This window comes from Gastrolobium bilobum, unplaced genomic scaffold (assembly GCF_033153095.1).
Source record: "Gastrolobium bilobum isolate Gb01-03AN ecotype WA unplaced genomic scaffold, APGP_CSIRO_Gbil_v1 utg12132, whole genome shotgun sequence".
Lineage (NCBI taxonomy): Eukaryota > Viridiplantae > Streptophyta > Magnoliopsida > Fabales > Fabaceae > Gastrolobium > Gastrolobium bilobum.
Window position 1 is genome coordinate 548,526 of NW_026899550.1, and position 16,657 is coordinate 565,182.

A 16,657-nucleotide genomic window follows, 5' to 3' on the forward strand; every position below is an offset into this window, starting at 1 on the left:
GCTTGGCTGTTTTGTGTACCCGTAACTGGATTCATGGCTGTTTGTTGAGTTGGATGACTGTGTTTGCAAGAAGGATAACTTGAAGTTTCATTATTCTGTTATTTTGGATTTTACAAAAGTTGTTTATTTTGTTTGGGAAAATTCTGGTCCAGTTACTGATCTTGAACTTTTGGTTAATTGCTGTTTTGGATTAATGACTATGTTTTTGGAAGTATGGATTGTTTTCTGGAAACTGTTATTTTGCGAGCAACTTAAAAGTTGGCGTCCCGGGGCTACGAACCTCCAAATGCGGCATAACTTATATGCACGCGAAGCCCCTGAAAGTACCTTTAAGAATCTGCAGAAGTCAAAATTTTATGGTAACTGTACGAATTCTGAAAAATAACGCAAGACAGCAGGTTTTTAAGAAAATTCGCAGAATTCGCGAGCAACTTGCGAGTTCAAGTTCAAGGGGCTATTCATCTCGGAATCGCACATATTTTATATGGACGCGAAGCCCCGTGTATCTAGTTTCACCGTAGTGAAGAATCATTTTTACCCGACATCAGATTGATTTTATATGAATTTTAGAGAATAGTACGTTTTTCTGGTAACAAGAGAAAATTTCAGCAAGCGCTTATTTTGAAACTTTCGCTGTTTTCGTGACGAAACAATTTTAAGTACAAGGTTTTCTAATCTTGAGTGGTTCAGTAAAGATTCTTTGTGTTTAGCTTTTGCAAACGTTAAACCAATCTTTTTTTTCCGCTGCGACTCTAATACAAGTTAGCAATAACGCATCTCTTGGATGCATACAAGAGGGGCGCTACAATTGTAGTCTAATGTACAAGCGTATTATGACTTGGGGAACATAATTTCAGGTACAAAACAGTCAATACCCCATTCGTATGCATTGTTGGGTACGTTTGATTGAAACCGTTTGTTTACGCTCCCCGAAACTAGGTGAATTCATTTAGGGGTCATATCAATAATTGTTATGAGTTTCAATCTATCAATATGGACCAATGTTACTAATTTGAATAGGCATGAAAAGTCAAATAACATAATGACAATGACAGTAACACAAAGTAACATAAAAATTCATAACACAATTACATGAACTCTACCATAAGACCTTAAATACATGCACATGATTGGTTCAACTTTGTCTAATCCTCATAAGACATGTACGTTTATTGTGACCAATTTGCTTACAGGTGCTACATCTACTTTGACTGCTTGTGGGTTGGGACTCAACCCAATCCATCTCATTCTGTATCCTTGTAGACTTCAGTCTCCTTTGTGCATGAACCAAAGATGCATTTGGGATAATAGTTGGACCATCTATTTCTGGAATCAACAACTCATTACCCATTGGAAACCAATGTGAAGCATAGACCTTCTCAATTTGTGTAATTGAGAACACAGGATCGACATAGTCATAGTGGTTCAATTTTTCAACCTTGCACACCGCTAGCACATAACTGCAAGGAAATCGTCTAGCTGTGAACCGTCCACATTGACATTTACGATTTAGCAAGTCAACCCTCATAATGTCGCCGGCATCATGCGTAGATTGATTGTAGGCATCCTCAACTTCAAACAACTGCAAGTCTCTATCAAAAACACGGACACAGAGACTGACAGTTAACTGATCATTCTTTTGTAAGAAGTCCTCAACCTTTTTTGCAATTTTCCATCCTTTGGTCTTTGCTTTTTGGATCTTTTCACGCCTCTTGACAAAATACTCTACAAGTCTACTTTGCGTCATCTTGACCAATGTCGTTACTGGAAAATTACGTGCACCCCGTAGGACCTTATTGATACACTCAGATAGGTTAGTCGTCATATGACCAAACCTTCGGCCATCCTCATCATAAGACCTGCACCATTTCTCTTTCAGAATCTGATCTATCCATGTGGCTACTTGGGGGTTACTGTCGACAAATTCTTGAAATCTTAAATCAAAGTGAATCTTCGAACACATGTATCCTGCAAAAAATGAACCCAAATTGAATGAGTTATACATAAACAACATTACATACAACATGTACACATTCATGAAAATAGCTTACCTAGTTTCATCAGCGTTTTCTTCAGTTCCACGTCCCTAAACTTAGTGTTAAAGTTGCTTCCAATATGACGAAGACAAAACACGTGATACGCATATGGAAGCTGTCAACCTGTGTGATCCTTCACAGCCCTGATGATGCTGGGGTGACGATCGGATATTAGACATATACCATGCCTTTGTGTGACATGGAAACACATCAGGCTAAGAAACCACAACCAATCATCCAATCTCTCACCCGGTGGAACAATGGCAAACGCAATAGGCAGAATGTATCCATCACCATCCTGTGACGTAGCAATCAAGAGGGTACCTTTGTATTTCCCGTACAGGTGCGTGCCGTCAATTTGGATTATGGGTTTACAATATTTGAAAGCCTCAATGCACTGGTGAAAAGTCCAAAATACCCTGCGAAAGACAGCCTTATCGGTGTAGACACGTCGTTCGTATCAACACTCGTCCGTATCAATCTTGAACACAGAACCAGGATTAATCTGTGTCATGTAGGTCAGCCAACCAGGTAAGATGGCATATGATTTATCCCAGTCGCCAAACAACTTCACAATGGCCTTCATTTTAGCCTTCCTATAAGATATGTTGTATCCATACAAACGTTGTACCCTCTCCTGAATAAGAACTGGTTTGAGAGATGGATCTTCTTTTAACATACCTATACAAAAATCAAAGTCAACACAGTCAATAAATATACCGTAAAAATAACGTAAACATAAACCCTAAACCAAACATCACGTAATACATACTTATAATGGCTGCACAGATTACATCAGAATCCAGCTGTCTATGGTCCCGGGTAAGGCCTTGGTTTAGGCAGGTGTGTTCTTTACCCCACTTCCTAACAACTCAAGTATTTCCATTCTTGGGCAACATAGCCCGCATGTAACAACCCCAAACCCTGTAGCATGATATTGTCCGCTTTGCCCCGCGCACAAGCACCATCGAGCTCACGGTTTTGTTTCTTGGGACACCCCACAAAAGGCCTCACACTAGAAGAGGTATCCACACCCTTATAAGGCATGCTTCGTTCCCCTCTCCAACCGATGTGGGACATTACATCCTCCCCCACTGGGAATACAGCGTCCCCGCTGTACACACCGGTCCAGGGCCAAGCTCTGATACCAAATGTAATAGCCCCAAACCCTGTAGCATGATATTGTCCGCTTTGCCCCGCGCACAAGCACCGTCGGGCTCACGGTTTTGTTTCTTGGGACACCCCACAAAAGGCCTCACACTAGAAGAGGTATCCACACCCTTATAAGGCATGCTTCGTTCCCCTCTCCAACCGATGTGGGACATTACACCGCACATACCAGGGACAACCATCAATATGGTGTCGACATTTCATCACAAATCTATGGTCATCACTTTTTGCCACCACAACAGTACGATGAGACTTCATACAATATAATTTGACTGCATGTTGCATTTCAGATTTAGTTCGAAACTCCTGGTACAAATATAATGGATCCCCTAAATGTCAGCCACCGTGGAAGTCATCGTCGCCATACAATATCTCTGTCTCATCATTAGGGTGAGCCTAATTAATGAAGGAATAATGTGGGCTTTCGTTCCAAAACGGCTCAATATCAGAACCTACGTCCAAATTCCAGGAGTTTTTCGTCAGTACGATTGATAACACAAATAGGAAATATTCATTTAAAAACTTTAATTTACTATCTTACCACAGCTAACAGGGTCAACACGGAGTGGTGGCATCACCTGGGAACTCAAGTTTCCTGAACTAGTGTCAGCGTCAAAATTTCCCTCTACGTCCGTATTTGAGCTGTCACCCAGCGGAATAACACTCTCGGGTTCACCATCGTCTTCACTGTCCATATCCTCCTCATGCTCATCCTCGTACTCGTCTATTTCCCTCAGTGTTATCTGACTTAAGATAGGTGCAGGAGCAGATAAATCGACCACTCTGCCTTCTTGACTTTGACTTCTTTCATGCATAGGTGAAGATGAAGATTGACCACAGTCTATTTCAACATATATCTCAATAAAGTTTTGAAATTTTCGGTCCACAATTGCATCTATGACACATTCCACATCTTCATCGTCACATATATCATTACCAATGTAGAATATAGCATCCTTACCAACCATAGACTCTACCCTGGCGATCATCCGTTGAACGTACTGGCTGCCTTGTAGCCCCAATTTTTGGTGAATCCTCCCCTTAAGCTCATTGTACGTAGTGCCCCGTTTGATTTTCAACATTTTCGTTTTTCCTTCAAATTGAACACCGTTGGGGCCTTCATAATGCTTTCCATCATAGTAAATCATGGTAACATACATGTTTGGACTTGAGCTTATCTTTCACACGAATTTGGGGGTAGGAATCGTATTTTAGGGTTTTGGGTTCGGATTTGGGGGAAACAAATCAGAAAATAAGGGAAATGACAATGATTTCACAATTACTATGCATTGGAGATGGTGGGATGAAATGGAAGGGTGATTGGAAGGATCACAGCTGACAAACAAGAGAAAGAGGGGTTTTGATTTCGAAAATATTGCAAATGAGACCGAGAGAGGTCTGGATATAGGATTTTCTGCGATATTTAGTTGACTAAATAATGGTCTTAGTCGACTAAATGTGCTCGACATGTAGTCGATCAAGGTGAATATTTAGTCGACTAAAATTCGTGTTTCTTGATTTCTGAATTTTGCCCATTTAGTCGATTAAAAGTGCAACTTGATCGACTAAATGAGAGCAGGATGGTGGATAGTTCTTAGAGAGGGGCAAATTGGTTATTAATTAATTAATGAGGGGTAAAAGGGTCAAAAAGCCAGTGGATCCCACCTTAATTTTCTTTCACAATATGAAGTATACTATCTTATGTAATATAAGATTAGTTTTACCTTTAACAAAATCCAAAATAGACAAAGGAGTCACGTAAAACTTTGAGCCGTTGAAGAGCGAAGACGTGGTCCATAATTTCATTACAAGCCATTGGTCGGGTTGTGAAAATTGGAGGATGGAATTCAATATAGAACCTCGTGTGGATCCTAGTGAATAGTGATAGTGATATTCGTATAATAAAGCTCAGATAAAATGGGAAGATATGTCCGATTGTAGAGTTCATATTTTAAGAATTGATGCATGAACACTACTTATTATTAATGTCAAGTTACTTTCGCAACGTGCGTTGGGTGTATCATATTTCAGCCAGGTTGTCAAGTGAAAGCCCCAAAACAACTAGACACTATTATTTGCCTTGATATGAATCTAATGGTCCCTCCACCCACACTCGTTTAAGATTCGAACAGTGCAGAGCTCGAAGAAAAAGTTTGCGGGAGAAAAAAAAATATTGGTCTCGAATCATTTATTATGATCTAAGATTTAAAGAATTATATAGTTGTTGTAAATTGCATATTTTATATATGTATTCGGAATTGAATTTGATCTTTATTATTTACATAGACTTAAAATTGCATAAAGAAATAATAAAATAAAATTGAACCAGTAAGTATGGATGTGGCTATGACAACTGATGATCATGTCATGGACAAACCCAACAATGTTGATTTGAGTGAATACAATTAAGAAATGAAAGTATAATAGTTTTTGGAAAATATGTTTCTCGTGTTACATAAGATAAAATTGTTTCATGTACACACAAAAAGTGAGTGAAATCCATTTTTTCTTTTTCTTTCTTCTCTTTAGTGGATCCCACAAACCTTTTTGTGTGTTGTATGAAATAATTTTATCTGATACAAGATAAATAACATATTCCCCTAGTTTTTATAAGGTTATGGTTAATAATAGAATAATTCAGTATTGTGGTTGTAAAAAAGGATCAAGGACTGAATGATTTCCAGCCGTAATTTTAAGCAAAAAAATTAAATATTAAGTCGCGATTTCAATAAATTCTTTTTTGACAGTTCTTTCTAATATTTTTTCCTTACAAGTTGCATAATGTTTGTTTTTTAAATATATTTCAAAAGGTTTTAATGACTTTTGTAAAAGGCATGAGCATGACTCTCCTTATCACAATAAGGATCAGCCACTGAATTAGAAGCCAATAACTTTTATAAAACTATAAATAAGTGATATAAAATAAGAGGATGCTCATCTAATTCACTTCAAATATAAATTCTCTTTTAAAGACCTTTTTCAAAGTAAGATATCATTATACTTATCACAAACAGAAATAGTTGTAAAATTTCAGTCTTTTATTTTTATTAATATTTAAAGAATGATTTTTTTTGTTTAAAATAACACTACTCAACTAATTATTTAATTATAAAAAATATTAAAGTAAGCTTTGATCTTTTGATAAACCAGTCTTCTGTAATTTTAAATTAGGCAATTATCTTGAAAAAAAAAATCAGCTTTTATCTTAAAAAACATAATGGCATAAAATTTTGTTATAGTGAGATATGGAAAATGATAGTTAATTTGAAAAAATAACGTCTTTTATGAATCTCTAACTTTATATTTTTATATATAATATAGTTTTATACTTATAGATAAATACACTTATTTAGGTTTTTTCATGAAGACAATAGCATTAATTTATAAAACCAGAAGTGCGAGCTGAGAAAAACTACAAAGCGGCGCTGCTAGTGCCTTTCTGCTTTCTGCTGAAACCCTGAGAATATTAAGACTAGCTAGGGAGAAATAAAAAACTTTACGACTTTATGGTTTTTATAACTTTTTTGTTCTCAGTGGATGCCTTACAATGACCTCGTGTCGTGTGTGTCGTGTCCCAATTTAAGCACTAATAAATTTAAACTTCTAAATTTTGCTTGTTTCCAAGGCAAATTCAGGGTTGGAGATAAGCATATTCCACGCGTGATTAGTGGAACACTTATATCCCAGTTTGTCCTTTGGAAAAACTTCGGGTCAAAACATACCATCACGTTGTGAGTTGAAACATCATGAAAGATGGGTGTAGTATTGAGTATTGACAAACACGGGCGAATCGTCTAGTCTATATTTTCTTGCTCATGCTTTTGAGGAGAAGAAGTTAATAAATAATGAAAAATCCAATTAAAAATTACATTGCTTGGGCCTCCCCACATTTTGCCATCAAATAAGCTATGAAGAGTGATTAGAATGATTTGCATAATATGAACTTGTAAGTAGTGGTGAAATTAGGGAGGGATAAGGAAGATGATCACCGCCTTAATTGTTAGGCACCAGAGTATCATATCATTAAAATAAAATTAAGAAAAATAAGAATTTTAAGACATTATTAATCACATTAATTGACCAGGTGAGTGTAAATCCAATAGAAGTCTCTCTGTGTAATTGTAATAGTGACTAATTAAATAAATACTCATTTTTTAGACATTAATGGTGTAATTAATTTGATCTTAATTCCACGTGATCAACAAATACACCATTGAAGTCACATACAAGATTTACGACACTTACTAGTTTTTTGTTTTTACCAAAAAAAAATCATTTACCTAAAAATAAAGCACTTTTGTAATATAATTTCTCAAAACCTTTTTAGGATTAACTTTTTTAACTTATAATAAATACTAAAGCTATTTTTCTAAGAAAATCTATTTAAATAATTATAAAATTTCCACAAACCTATATTTTAATTAATTTTTTTAACAAACAGTTTCTAAAACATAATTAAATTAAATAAACAAGAAATATATCTAATTCATGGTCGGATCAGTTCTATTGAGAATTTTAATCTATAATTTAAAGGTTATTTATATGGGTTTTATTTCTCATGTTATTGAAGACACATGATGTGGTGGACTCATCACCCATAAAAAAAAAAAATGATGACATAACTTTCTACGTGAGACAATACTTTCCCTATTTATATTTATAGCCATACATTCTCAATTTGATTTAATGACCGCAAAGCGCTAGTATATGGAGGGCAAACTGCAAAGTACTTTTTTTTCAATTTTAATACATTTAATTTATTCTCAAAATATTCATTCAAAAATAAAATACATGAGTCCTAAATTATTATTAAACTAAGAGGGAAGATATATTTATAACCTAAATTTTTTACAACTTCTTACCACTAAATTTTAACCATTAATTTTTATTAATTTAACGATTATAATTTATTAAAAATTAATAAATTAATAAATATATCCTAACAAATTATAACCATTAGATCAGCAAAAATTAACGGTTAAAATTTAATAATAAGATGTTGTAAAACTTTTACATTATAATTATGGGTTCATTTTTTTTGCAGTTACGACAGATAAGTTATCTGCAGTAAGCTCAATACGACATCGTTTTAGGACGAAAATCATGATGTTTTTATAATTTTAATTTATTTCAAGATTATTACAGTCTTTATAATTATAATTTTCTAATCTTTCAATCCCAAAACGACGTTGTTTTGAAAATAAATGCAGATAATTTATTTGCATTAACAGCAGAAATATTTTTCTGTATAATTATATCCCTCCTCTTAAACAAAATAATATTTATATAAAAAAGTAAATAATATTTATATAAAAATATAGTTGATTCCTGATCCGATTAGTCAAACCGATGTATGTACTAAAAAATGGACATTTATGGAAGATTAACACGAATTTAGTACATAATTATTTATTATCTACAATGTCGCAGTAAGTATTTTCTTTTTTTGGGTTTCGAACAGTAAATTATTATTTAGCAGCAAATGAAGGAAGCATTCTAAGGAAATCAAAGAAGCAAACCATATCTCACTTTTAAGGGAAGTGAGCAAAGATACAAACAAAAGATCAAAGTTTCCCTCGTAAGACTAGGAAATGAGAGAGTGAGGAAGAACTTTATATGGGTTGAGTATGTGATTGGGATCCATCAAATTCTTGATTGAATCCATCAGTTGCACCTGTTCAATTTGATACATACTTTAGACATTCAATTCACAAATAGAGAACTGCAACTTGGGTCAATAATGGTATACATACAGTTTCACGTGACTTGCTGTAGAAAATCTCGTTAGCTTTCATTAGTCCCAGACCATGCTCTGCACTAATACTGCCATCGTGCTTAGATGTCCATTCATACACAAATGGCTCAATTTGTGATAAAATCTGCAAATTTTAATACTGATAATCTTATTATATAAAATGAAAAGAATGATTTCGAAACTAAACAGTTCTTTTGAGTTTGCTTGAGCCACCTTGTCATCATACCGAGGAGTAGAAATGTTTAAATGCAAATTACCATCTCCAAGGTGACCATAGCCAACTACATTAGCTGCATTACCTACAATTCCACATAAAATAAAATAAAATAAAATACATAATCGTGTTCTAATATGCACGATTGTGATACAACTGATGGCATATTTTACATTAAAGTCTAAAGTATATGTAGGTTTTCTATGCACCGTAAACTTAGGGAAACGAAAATATGACAAATAAATGGAAACGTTGGTCTGCTTCTTACCTAGTCTAGAGCGCATTTCTTCGACAAGATTGTACATCTTTTCAACAGGTAGCGATAAATCATACTTGTAAATAGCTCCGGCTCTCATCAATGCCTCTGGTATACTCTGAAAACATTAAATACCATCTAATATAACCAAATTCTAAAATAGTACTTTTTCATAGAAAAATTATTAAAATTTCATATTAAACTGAAATTTTAGTTACTGACGACAAACCATAGCTGAACAATAAACAGAAGATATAGCAATTTTTTAGGGGGGGGAAATCCTTTTCAAACTCCTCATGAGATAGGTAAATGAAATTAGTTTCTGCAGCACAATCACTGTAATTCTTCTACTCAATACGTTCAAACATCTAGTTATTTTGTCCATGTCAATAAGCTGAGAAGAAATAAAAAGAAGGGTCTATACTCTACTGAAAAGCATCCACAAGAACCTATAACAGCAGCATCAACAGCTGAAATAAGAATAAAAATGAGCATCTTAGCCCAAAAAAAGAAGAAGAATAAATATGAGCAATTGAGCAGGAAGTTCATACCACTCTTAAGAGTAAATGTGTGAAACCATATGGAAAGTTTGAATTGAAATTTGCTCTAAGGATAAAGCAGCCAGTAGAGAGCCTTAGTAGGCATGCAAGTGGTAAGGAGTCAGGCACATATATAAAACAATTTCATATGACATTGGTATACAAATTTCAAATCCAAGGTGTATAGCTGACCTAACTCGGTCAAGCTTGTTGATTTAAAAATGGAGTATAAATTCAAAATAGATATAACTACTGACTAAAAAATTGGAAAATCAGCTAAGAGAAACAAGATCACCAACATTTAAAGCTAAGCGCAGCACGGATATATCCTTAATTTTGGAGAGCATAAATTATTCCTCCAAAAAGGAGAATCATGGAGTGGAAAATATAAACCTCACGTAGAAGCCAAAAAGATGATGCTTGGTTTATGTCCTGTGCAAGAACACCATCAGATATCAATTCATTTTCCATGGAGCCAAGTAGAAATGCTTCAAGCTTTTGTCTGGAGATATCAAAATAAAATGTGACATCAAATGTGAAGGACCTTAATTACACACTCTGAATGGACAACTAAAACAAAAACACAAAAAAAAAGAAAAGAAAGGAAAACATGTTAAGGAACATATTCAAGCACATTTTAAGGCTCATTGCATAGAATTTTTCATTTGAATAAACTTAGAATGCTGTAAGTTTGAATTACGAAGGATAAGATATTAAAATAAGTGTCCCCTTATCTGTTACTGATTAGACCCTACAATTCATTCTCCTATCCAACCCCCTAAAAGAATAACAAGTAGCTGGTGCAAATTTGTTAATGCCAGCAGAAGCCTTAGATGAGAAGGAACGAAACTCAGCATTAACTAAATCCATTAACATGGTAAATTACACTGATCTCCATTCAGGATTAAATTTTAATTTAAACGGGAGTATTTAATTGATAAAAATTCAGAACAAAGTCAATGAAGGTAAAGTGGCAAGGACTGTACTTGTCAGAAGATTCATCACTGCCAGTTGTCTCAATCAAAACATAAAAGTTATGCAGCGGCATAGGTAATGGATTCCGAGCACCTTCCATATGATTCAGAACCTGTTAGGAATCCAATCAAATCAGCATGACTACGATCCAACCAAGGGAAAAAGAAAATATAGACACAAAATTTGAATCATGTTCTCAACTAGATTTTTATAGGAGTAATTTGTCTCAATCAAAAAAAAAAAAAATTAAATTACGATAGTTAATGTTATGATTGGTGCAAATTCTGCATATTGCAATAATCAGAAATTACTTAGTAATTCACATAAAGTTTATAATGGATTCAATGACAACAAGTAGACCCTCTTTAAAACCATAGATCAAAGTCAAAAGCTCCATATAGACATGTTATTATGCCTATATCATAGGATTGGCCAGAAATTTATTATACACTTTACCATTTATGCGTGTTTTTTAGTGAGTACGCTTTACCTTTTGTTGACTTCAAATATTTGGGGTGTAGGAATTGCAGTGGGATTTTGTTGATGAAATTACATTCAAGTGTGAAAAGGAAACACATAAATGAATTTCTACACAATGAATATGAGAAAATTTTTGTGTTTTAGATGTTAAATCCTACCAATACAGCAGCAAAAACTAAAAATCTCAACAAAATGATTTTTCATTTATAACTCCCATTGGCAGTTTTATCTATAATCTCTACCGACCTATTCAGTAAGAAATCACTTCAAGAGATAATATTTCAATTTTTGTTAATTGTCTGCATTATGTGATAATTACTATTCTCTTTGTTGCTCCTGTGCTCAACATCTCACCCCACCATCAATGCTATTTACTTTAATTCAGACTACAAACAGACACATGAATGGTATGTCAGCTGTAGCCTTGTTAAATTCTTGGATGCAGAATGGCGAAACTATCATTTGCACACTTGTACACAGGTAGTTAGTATTACCAAGCATAAAGTTAATTTTCATGATTCATACATGTGAATTTGTTGTTATAAAACTTCATTGCATACCATTTTTTTTTTTCAGAACACAGGTTTGGCTATTTTAGAATATTTAATCTTCTGTGATGAATCAATTAAACATATCAAAGCTCTAGAGATTATGGTAGCATTTAGATGAAGTTTTAACATATGTGTATGCATCAAGATTACTTTAATGTATTTATAAGTAGCATTCAAAACACACACACACACATCAATTTCATCACAAGGTATAAGTAGAGATTACCAAATTCATAGACTGGCTATCCAAAAATTCAAATGCAGATAAAATCTCCCCAAGTTTCCTTTTTGCTTCCTGTAGCAGTTTCTGATGAGCAGCATAGAAACAAAAGTAATCTGATAAGATGTATGCCTGTTTCATTCTCAGAAACAATAGGGGAAAGTATATAGGCATAAACTTTTCTAGTAAAAATTGACTGAAGAGATTACACTGCACAAAAAAATATGATCATATAAATTTCAGATAATTTTTACTTCTTTAGCAGTATTAATTGTGAAAATTTGACAAACAAAGATGAGTGCAACAGGTAAACTTACATAAGAATTTCACCTAAATTGGTAACATAAAGTTCATATGAAGCTTAATATCTTGTCATTAAAGACCAGTTTTCCTCATGCTTATTCAAAGGTATTGGTGGTCACGAGTTCGAATCCAGGAAACAATCTATTTGCATAAATTCAAAGGTAAGACTGCGTACAAATATTACCACTGTTCTACCCTCACAAGTCAGGGTTTCATGGTGAGTTATTTCTTTATTTATTTATTCAAAGGTACTGGTGGTGGATAAGTTTTCCTTCAAACAAAATAATTCAATATTGTTAGAGAAGTATGATATAAAACCATTAACATGGCTTTCACATAACAAGTTTTTTGGTTGAAATTGTTCTTTACATAATATCAAAGCAACTGTAACCAAGTGGTTACGAGTTCAATTTCCACCCCTCCCCACCAATTCCATTAATAAATAATTAAATATTGTCGAATTTCTTAGCCCAGGTAGGTGAACCTATGCATTGTCCACCCTTCAAACCTAATGGACTCTTGTGTGAGGAAGCGTGTTAATAAGTATGATATAAAACCATAAATGTGGCCTTCAACTATTAACTTAAGCCTTTGTGTTGGAATGTTTCTTTACAATTATCTAAGTAAATCCTTATATAAATTGTTTTATTTTCTTCAGCAATACACCTGATTGTTATGTTTTCGTACCTTTCTTATATGTGTGTCTGCTCCTTATAAAATATAATGAGGTTCGTGTGAGTCCTTTTGTATCATATTCAGGATCCTACATCCTTAATGTAAGTGATTTTTTCTTTTTATAAAAAAATTCAATAAGATAATGATAAAAAAATAAAATGAATTTGAAAGATAAGGGTCCCCATTAACGAAAAAGGAAAACATAAACAAAAAGAAAAAAGAAAACATACAATGCTTCTCAATTCCTCACCATAAAATTACCAAAATCCTAAAGGTCAATCAATTAAGGTAAGTGACTAAAGCAATAAATGCAGCAACCAGAATAAAACAATGACTAAGTTTTAGGAATTCACTAAACAAAATAAATTTCAAAATAAGAGCATTGATCCTGCCTGGCAGCTGCTATAATCTTTGCAAGCAAGAAGAGCCACATTCACTGAAGATAATTTTGGTGGAGTAAGTATTGAAACCTTCGTAACAATTCCCAAGGAACCTTCACTTCCTACATCATTGGTTGGTTAAGTTACAATCACATGATCTATTATTTTCCAGACTTGCATTATTGTTAATTACATACCTATAAATAGATGTTTCAAATCATAGCCAGTATTATCTTTGCGCAATGTCTTAAGCATATCAAGTACAGTACCATTCGCTAGAACAGCTTCAACACCTGCAAGGAAATCATTGGAATAAATTTAGTAGAACTAAAAGAAAAACGGATCAAAGATGCCACTAAGTTTGCAATATATAGAGCAATCCCAGTGCTTTGATACTCTGACATAAGATGTTCCACCTTTCAACTGGAATACATTCTAAAAATGACTAAATCAATACAATCATCCAGCGTTGATACATTGACTTTGGAAACATTGAATTCAGATGATATAGAAAAACAAGCAACAGTCAACCTGTTTGAACATTCAAGTTTAATGGGTTAAAAGTATTTTCTTACCAAGTACGTTTCCATGAAGGGATCCATAACGAACAAGACGCAAACCACCAGCATTAGTTGAAACATTTCCACCAATCTGGCAACTCCCTTTTGCACCTAAGTCTAGTGGCATAATAAATCTGAATGAAAAGTGTACACAACTTAAATACAGAAAGCATAGTTATGAGCTGTATAACTCAAAAGGGCAAAGAAAGGGGAACTGATCATCCAAAAATTTCAACACCTAAGTTATATCACTGCACTTGCAACATTTATAATTTTGAGAAAAGAACAAACCAAAGGGTAAATCTTTTTTCCATTATCAATATAATTCTGTCAAGCAAAGGACCAAATCAATTCTGTTTCAGAATTATTAAAGCAAAATATGGAAGAAAAGTAACAACTTCGGTAGAATTGTAAATTCTTCTTCCAAAAGTAGACAGCATAAGAAAAACCAAATAAAAAAATTCATCTAATTACAGTTCTATGAAATTGATCCATAAAAACTACAGATTACAATGACCTTATAAAGTGAAAAAGATTACCCTTCATTGTCCAGGAATGATATTATATTTTCCAATATGCACCCAGCTTCACATACCAATATTCCACTAACCTAAAAAACACAGTGGCAGAAACTTCAGAACTAAGCATACATATCTGTCACTCCCATGTTTGACATTGACTTTAATTCCATTCAAATTAATACAAATTTGATGCAAAAGGGTGTACAAGGTGACTTGTGGAATAGACGTCATTTGCTCATATGACAAGAAACCGTTGCATTGAGGTGAGTTGAATATGGATGTTTGTGAATTGTAATCTGCTTAGTTTTGCTTAATTTTTACACACAAACAACTTTTTAGCCATAAGTTCGATCTGCAACATGTTGATTACAAAGCTTTTCTGAACACAAAATAAGTTAATCCAATATCCAAACACACACTCAAGATTTATTTTTAAAAAATAAAAGGCTATAGGACAGGAAAGCAATAATCTATTAAGAAATTGATATAAGAAGACGGGATGCTTCTATTTTTTTTAATGACACAAATGCTGCTCAGTGCTCAATAAAAGTCATATTAAGCTCTAAAACAATTAAAGAAAAAATTTCATCCAAAACCAGATAGACAAAGACACACACACACACACATACAGAGGAAGGAGGGAGCTTGTAACAAATATGCCTTTCAAGAAGTAAATGGTCTACCTTGTCTAAAGATATGATATTATTCATAGATCTAAGACTGATAATCACCTGCAGCATCAGATTATAGGATGTTTGTCAATACACGATAGGAAAAAAAAGCATAATATGCTTCCTGTAATACTGTAATTTTTATTTTTATTTTCAAGGTTGAACCCTTGTAATGTAAGAGAACGAATGAAAGGGTATACACTATACTTCATCAAAGACAGGTACGCTTCCGCCTACAAGACCAGTGTTTCCACCTTGGGGAACAACAGCCAGACATCTGGAGTTACAGTATTTAAGAATCTCAGAAACCTGCAAAAGGGAAATAATTGGGGAAAAAATCAATTAAACAAAGAAAACACAGGACAAAGCCAATTTCCAAATACTTCACTGAACCAAAGTTCTAAAGGGTAATTGTTCATTCAATTCAATAAAAGCAAATAAATTAATAAAAGAACCTGGTCAGTGCTCCGTGGTTGTAGCAAGAGCTTACTGTAGCCTTTGTATTTATGCATCCAATCAGTGTTTGCGGGGATGAGCTTTTCCTCATCCTGTATGACACTTTTGCTACCCAATATCCCCTCGAAGTATCTAACATCATCATCGTTCAACTTTGAGAATCTGGGGTTCCTATCAACCAACCCAGCCATTGAACCATAACACTTATGTTGAATTCCACTCGTAATTCCAACACCCAGTTGTTTAGTTTTCAAGAAATTTCTTAATGGATTGAAAAAAGACAAATCTTTACACTCCCCACGAACTATGTTCCGTTGTAACTGTCTGCAGTTTTCATCAAAACCTGTCCCCAAAGTAAAATCAGAATACGGCGTTGCAGAAGGGAGAAGAGCTGTGTTCCTTCGGCGATGGAAGAACGGGTTGAAGGAGCGTGTGAGCAAGCGAAGGGTAGCTCTGCTATTCTGATTCACCATTTTTCAGCTTCAGTTTCTGTTGCTGGTTGCAATAGCTCGACTTTTCTCCCCAGTGTTCCCAATGTATAATGATTGGAAAAAAAAATTATTAGTTTCTAGGAAAAAAATTTTAAATATTATTTTTTAATATAAACATTTGAGATATATTATGTTGTGTTACGTTGTGTTACATTTTGAGTTCCAACTAGTAGATTCGTTAAATTACGGTTACGATTTATTTAGTTTAATATATATTATGTTTCTTTACAACATTGATTGGTATTATAAGTTTAGCTTTATTTTTTTGTTAAATTATTGAATACTAAATATAATATACATTACATAAATTAAAAAAATTATATAATATCAAAACGTGCCGTGTCGTATCATATCTTGTGTCCGTATCATATCTTGTGTCTCGTGTCGATACCAGTGCAACATAG

The 16,657-nt window shown here is 33.9% G+C and overlaps 1 protein-coding gene across 3 annotated transcripts; it reads right to left on the reverse strand.

Annotated features, from left to right (window-relative positions):
* Nucleotides 1-8,642: 8,642 nt before the first annotated feature.
* Nucleotides 8,643-16,275, reverse strand: LOC133291357 (D-2-hydroxyglutarate dehydrogenase, mitochondrial-like). Of its 3 annotated transcripts, none has more exons than XM_061489611.1 (14): nt 15,762-16,275; nt 15,514-15,615; nt 15,319-15,366; nt 14,654-14,724; nt 14,130-14,248; nt 13,752-13,847; nt 13,567-13,676; nt 12,203-12,283; nt 10,957-11,057; nt 10,364-10,472; nt 9,444-9,549; nt 9,188-9,260; nt 8,960-9,085; nt 8,643-8,880 (listed from the first exon to the last, which is right to left on the reverse strand). In XM_061489611.1, the coding sequence occupies exons 1-13, from the start codon at nt 16,233-16,235 to the stop codon at nt 9,001-9,003; spliced, it is 1,575 nt and encodes a 524-aa protein (XP_061345595.1). In that variant the 5' UTR covers nt 16,236-16,275; the 3' UTR covers nt 8,643-8,880; nt 8,960-9,000. The 3 variants fall into 3 exon arrangements, 2 of the variants coding, with proteins under 2 accessions (XP_061345595.1, XP_061345594.1); XM_061489610.1 differs by having other exon boundaries at nt 9,175-9,260; XR_009748792.1 differs by having other exon boundaries at nt 8,858-8,880; nt 8,960-9,100; nt 9,175-9,260.
* Nucleotides 16,276-16,657: the final 382 nt, after the last annotated feature.

Excerpts from the sequence above, each read along its gene's own strand:
- LOC133291357 (XM_061489610.1), bottom strand. The coding sequence starts at position 16,235 with ATGGTGAATCAGAATAGCAGAGCTACCCTTCGCTTGCTCACACGCTCC. Across the intron at positions 13,848-14,129 it reads CCTTCATGGAAACGTACTTG|GTGTTGAAGCTGTTCTAGCG; the intron begins GTAAGAAAATAC and ends ATTTCCTTGCAG. Across the intron at positions 10,473-10,956 it reads AGTGATGAATCTTCTGACAA|ACAAAAGCTTGAAGCATTTC; the intron begins GTACAGTCCTTG and ends TGATATCTCCAG.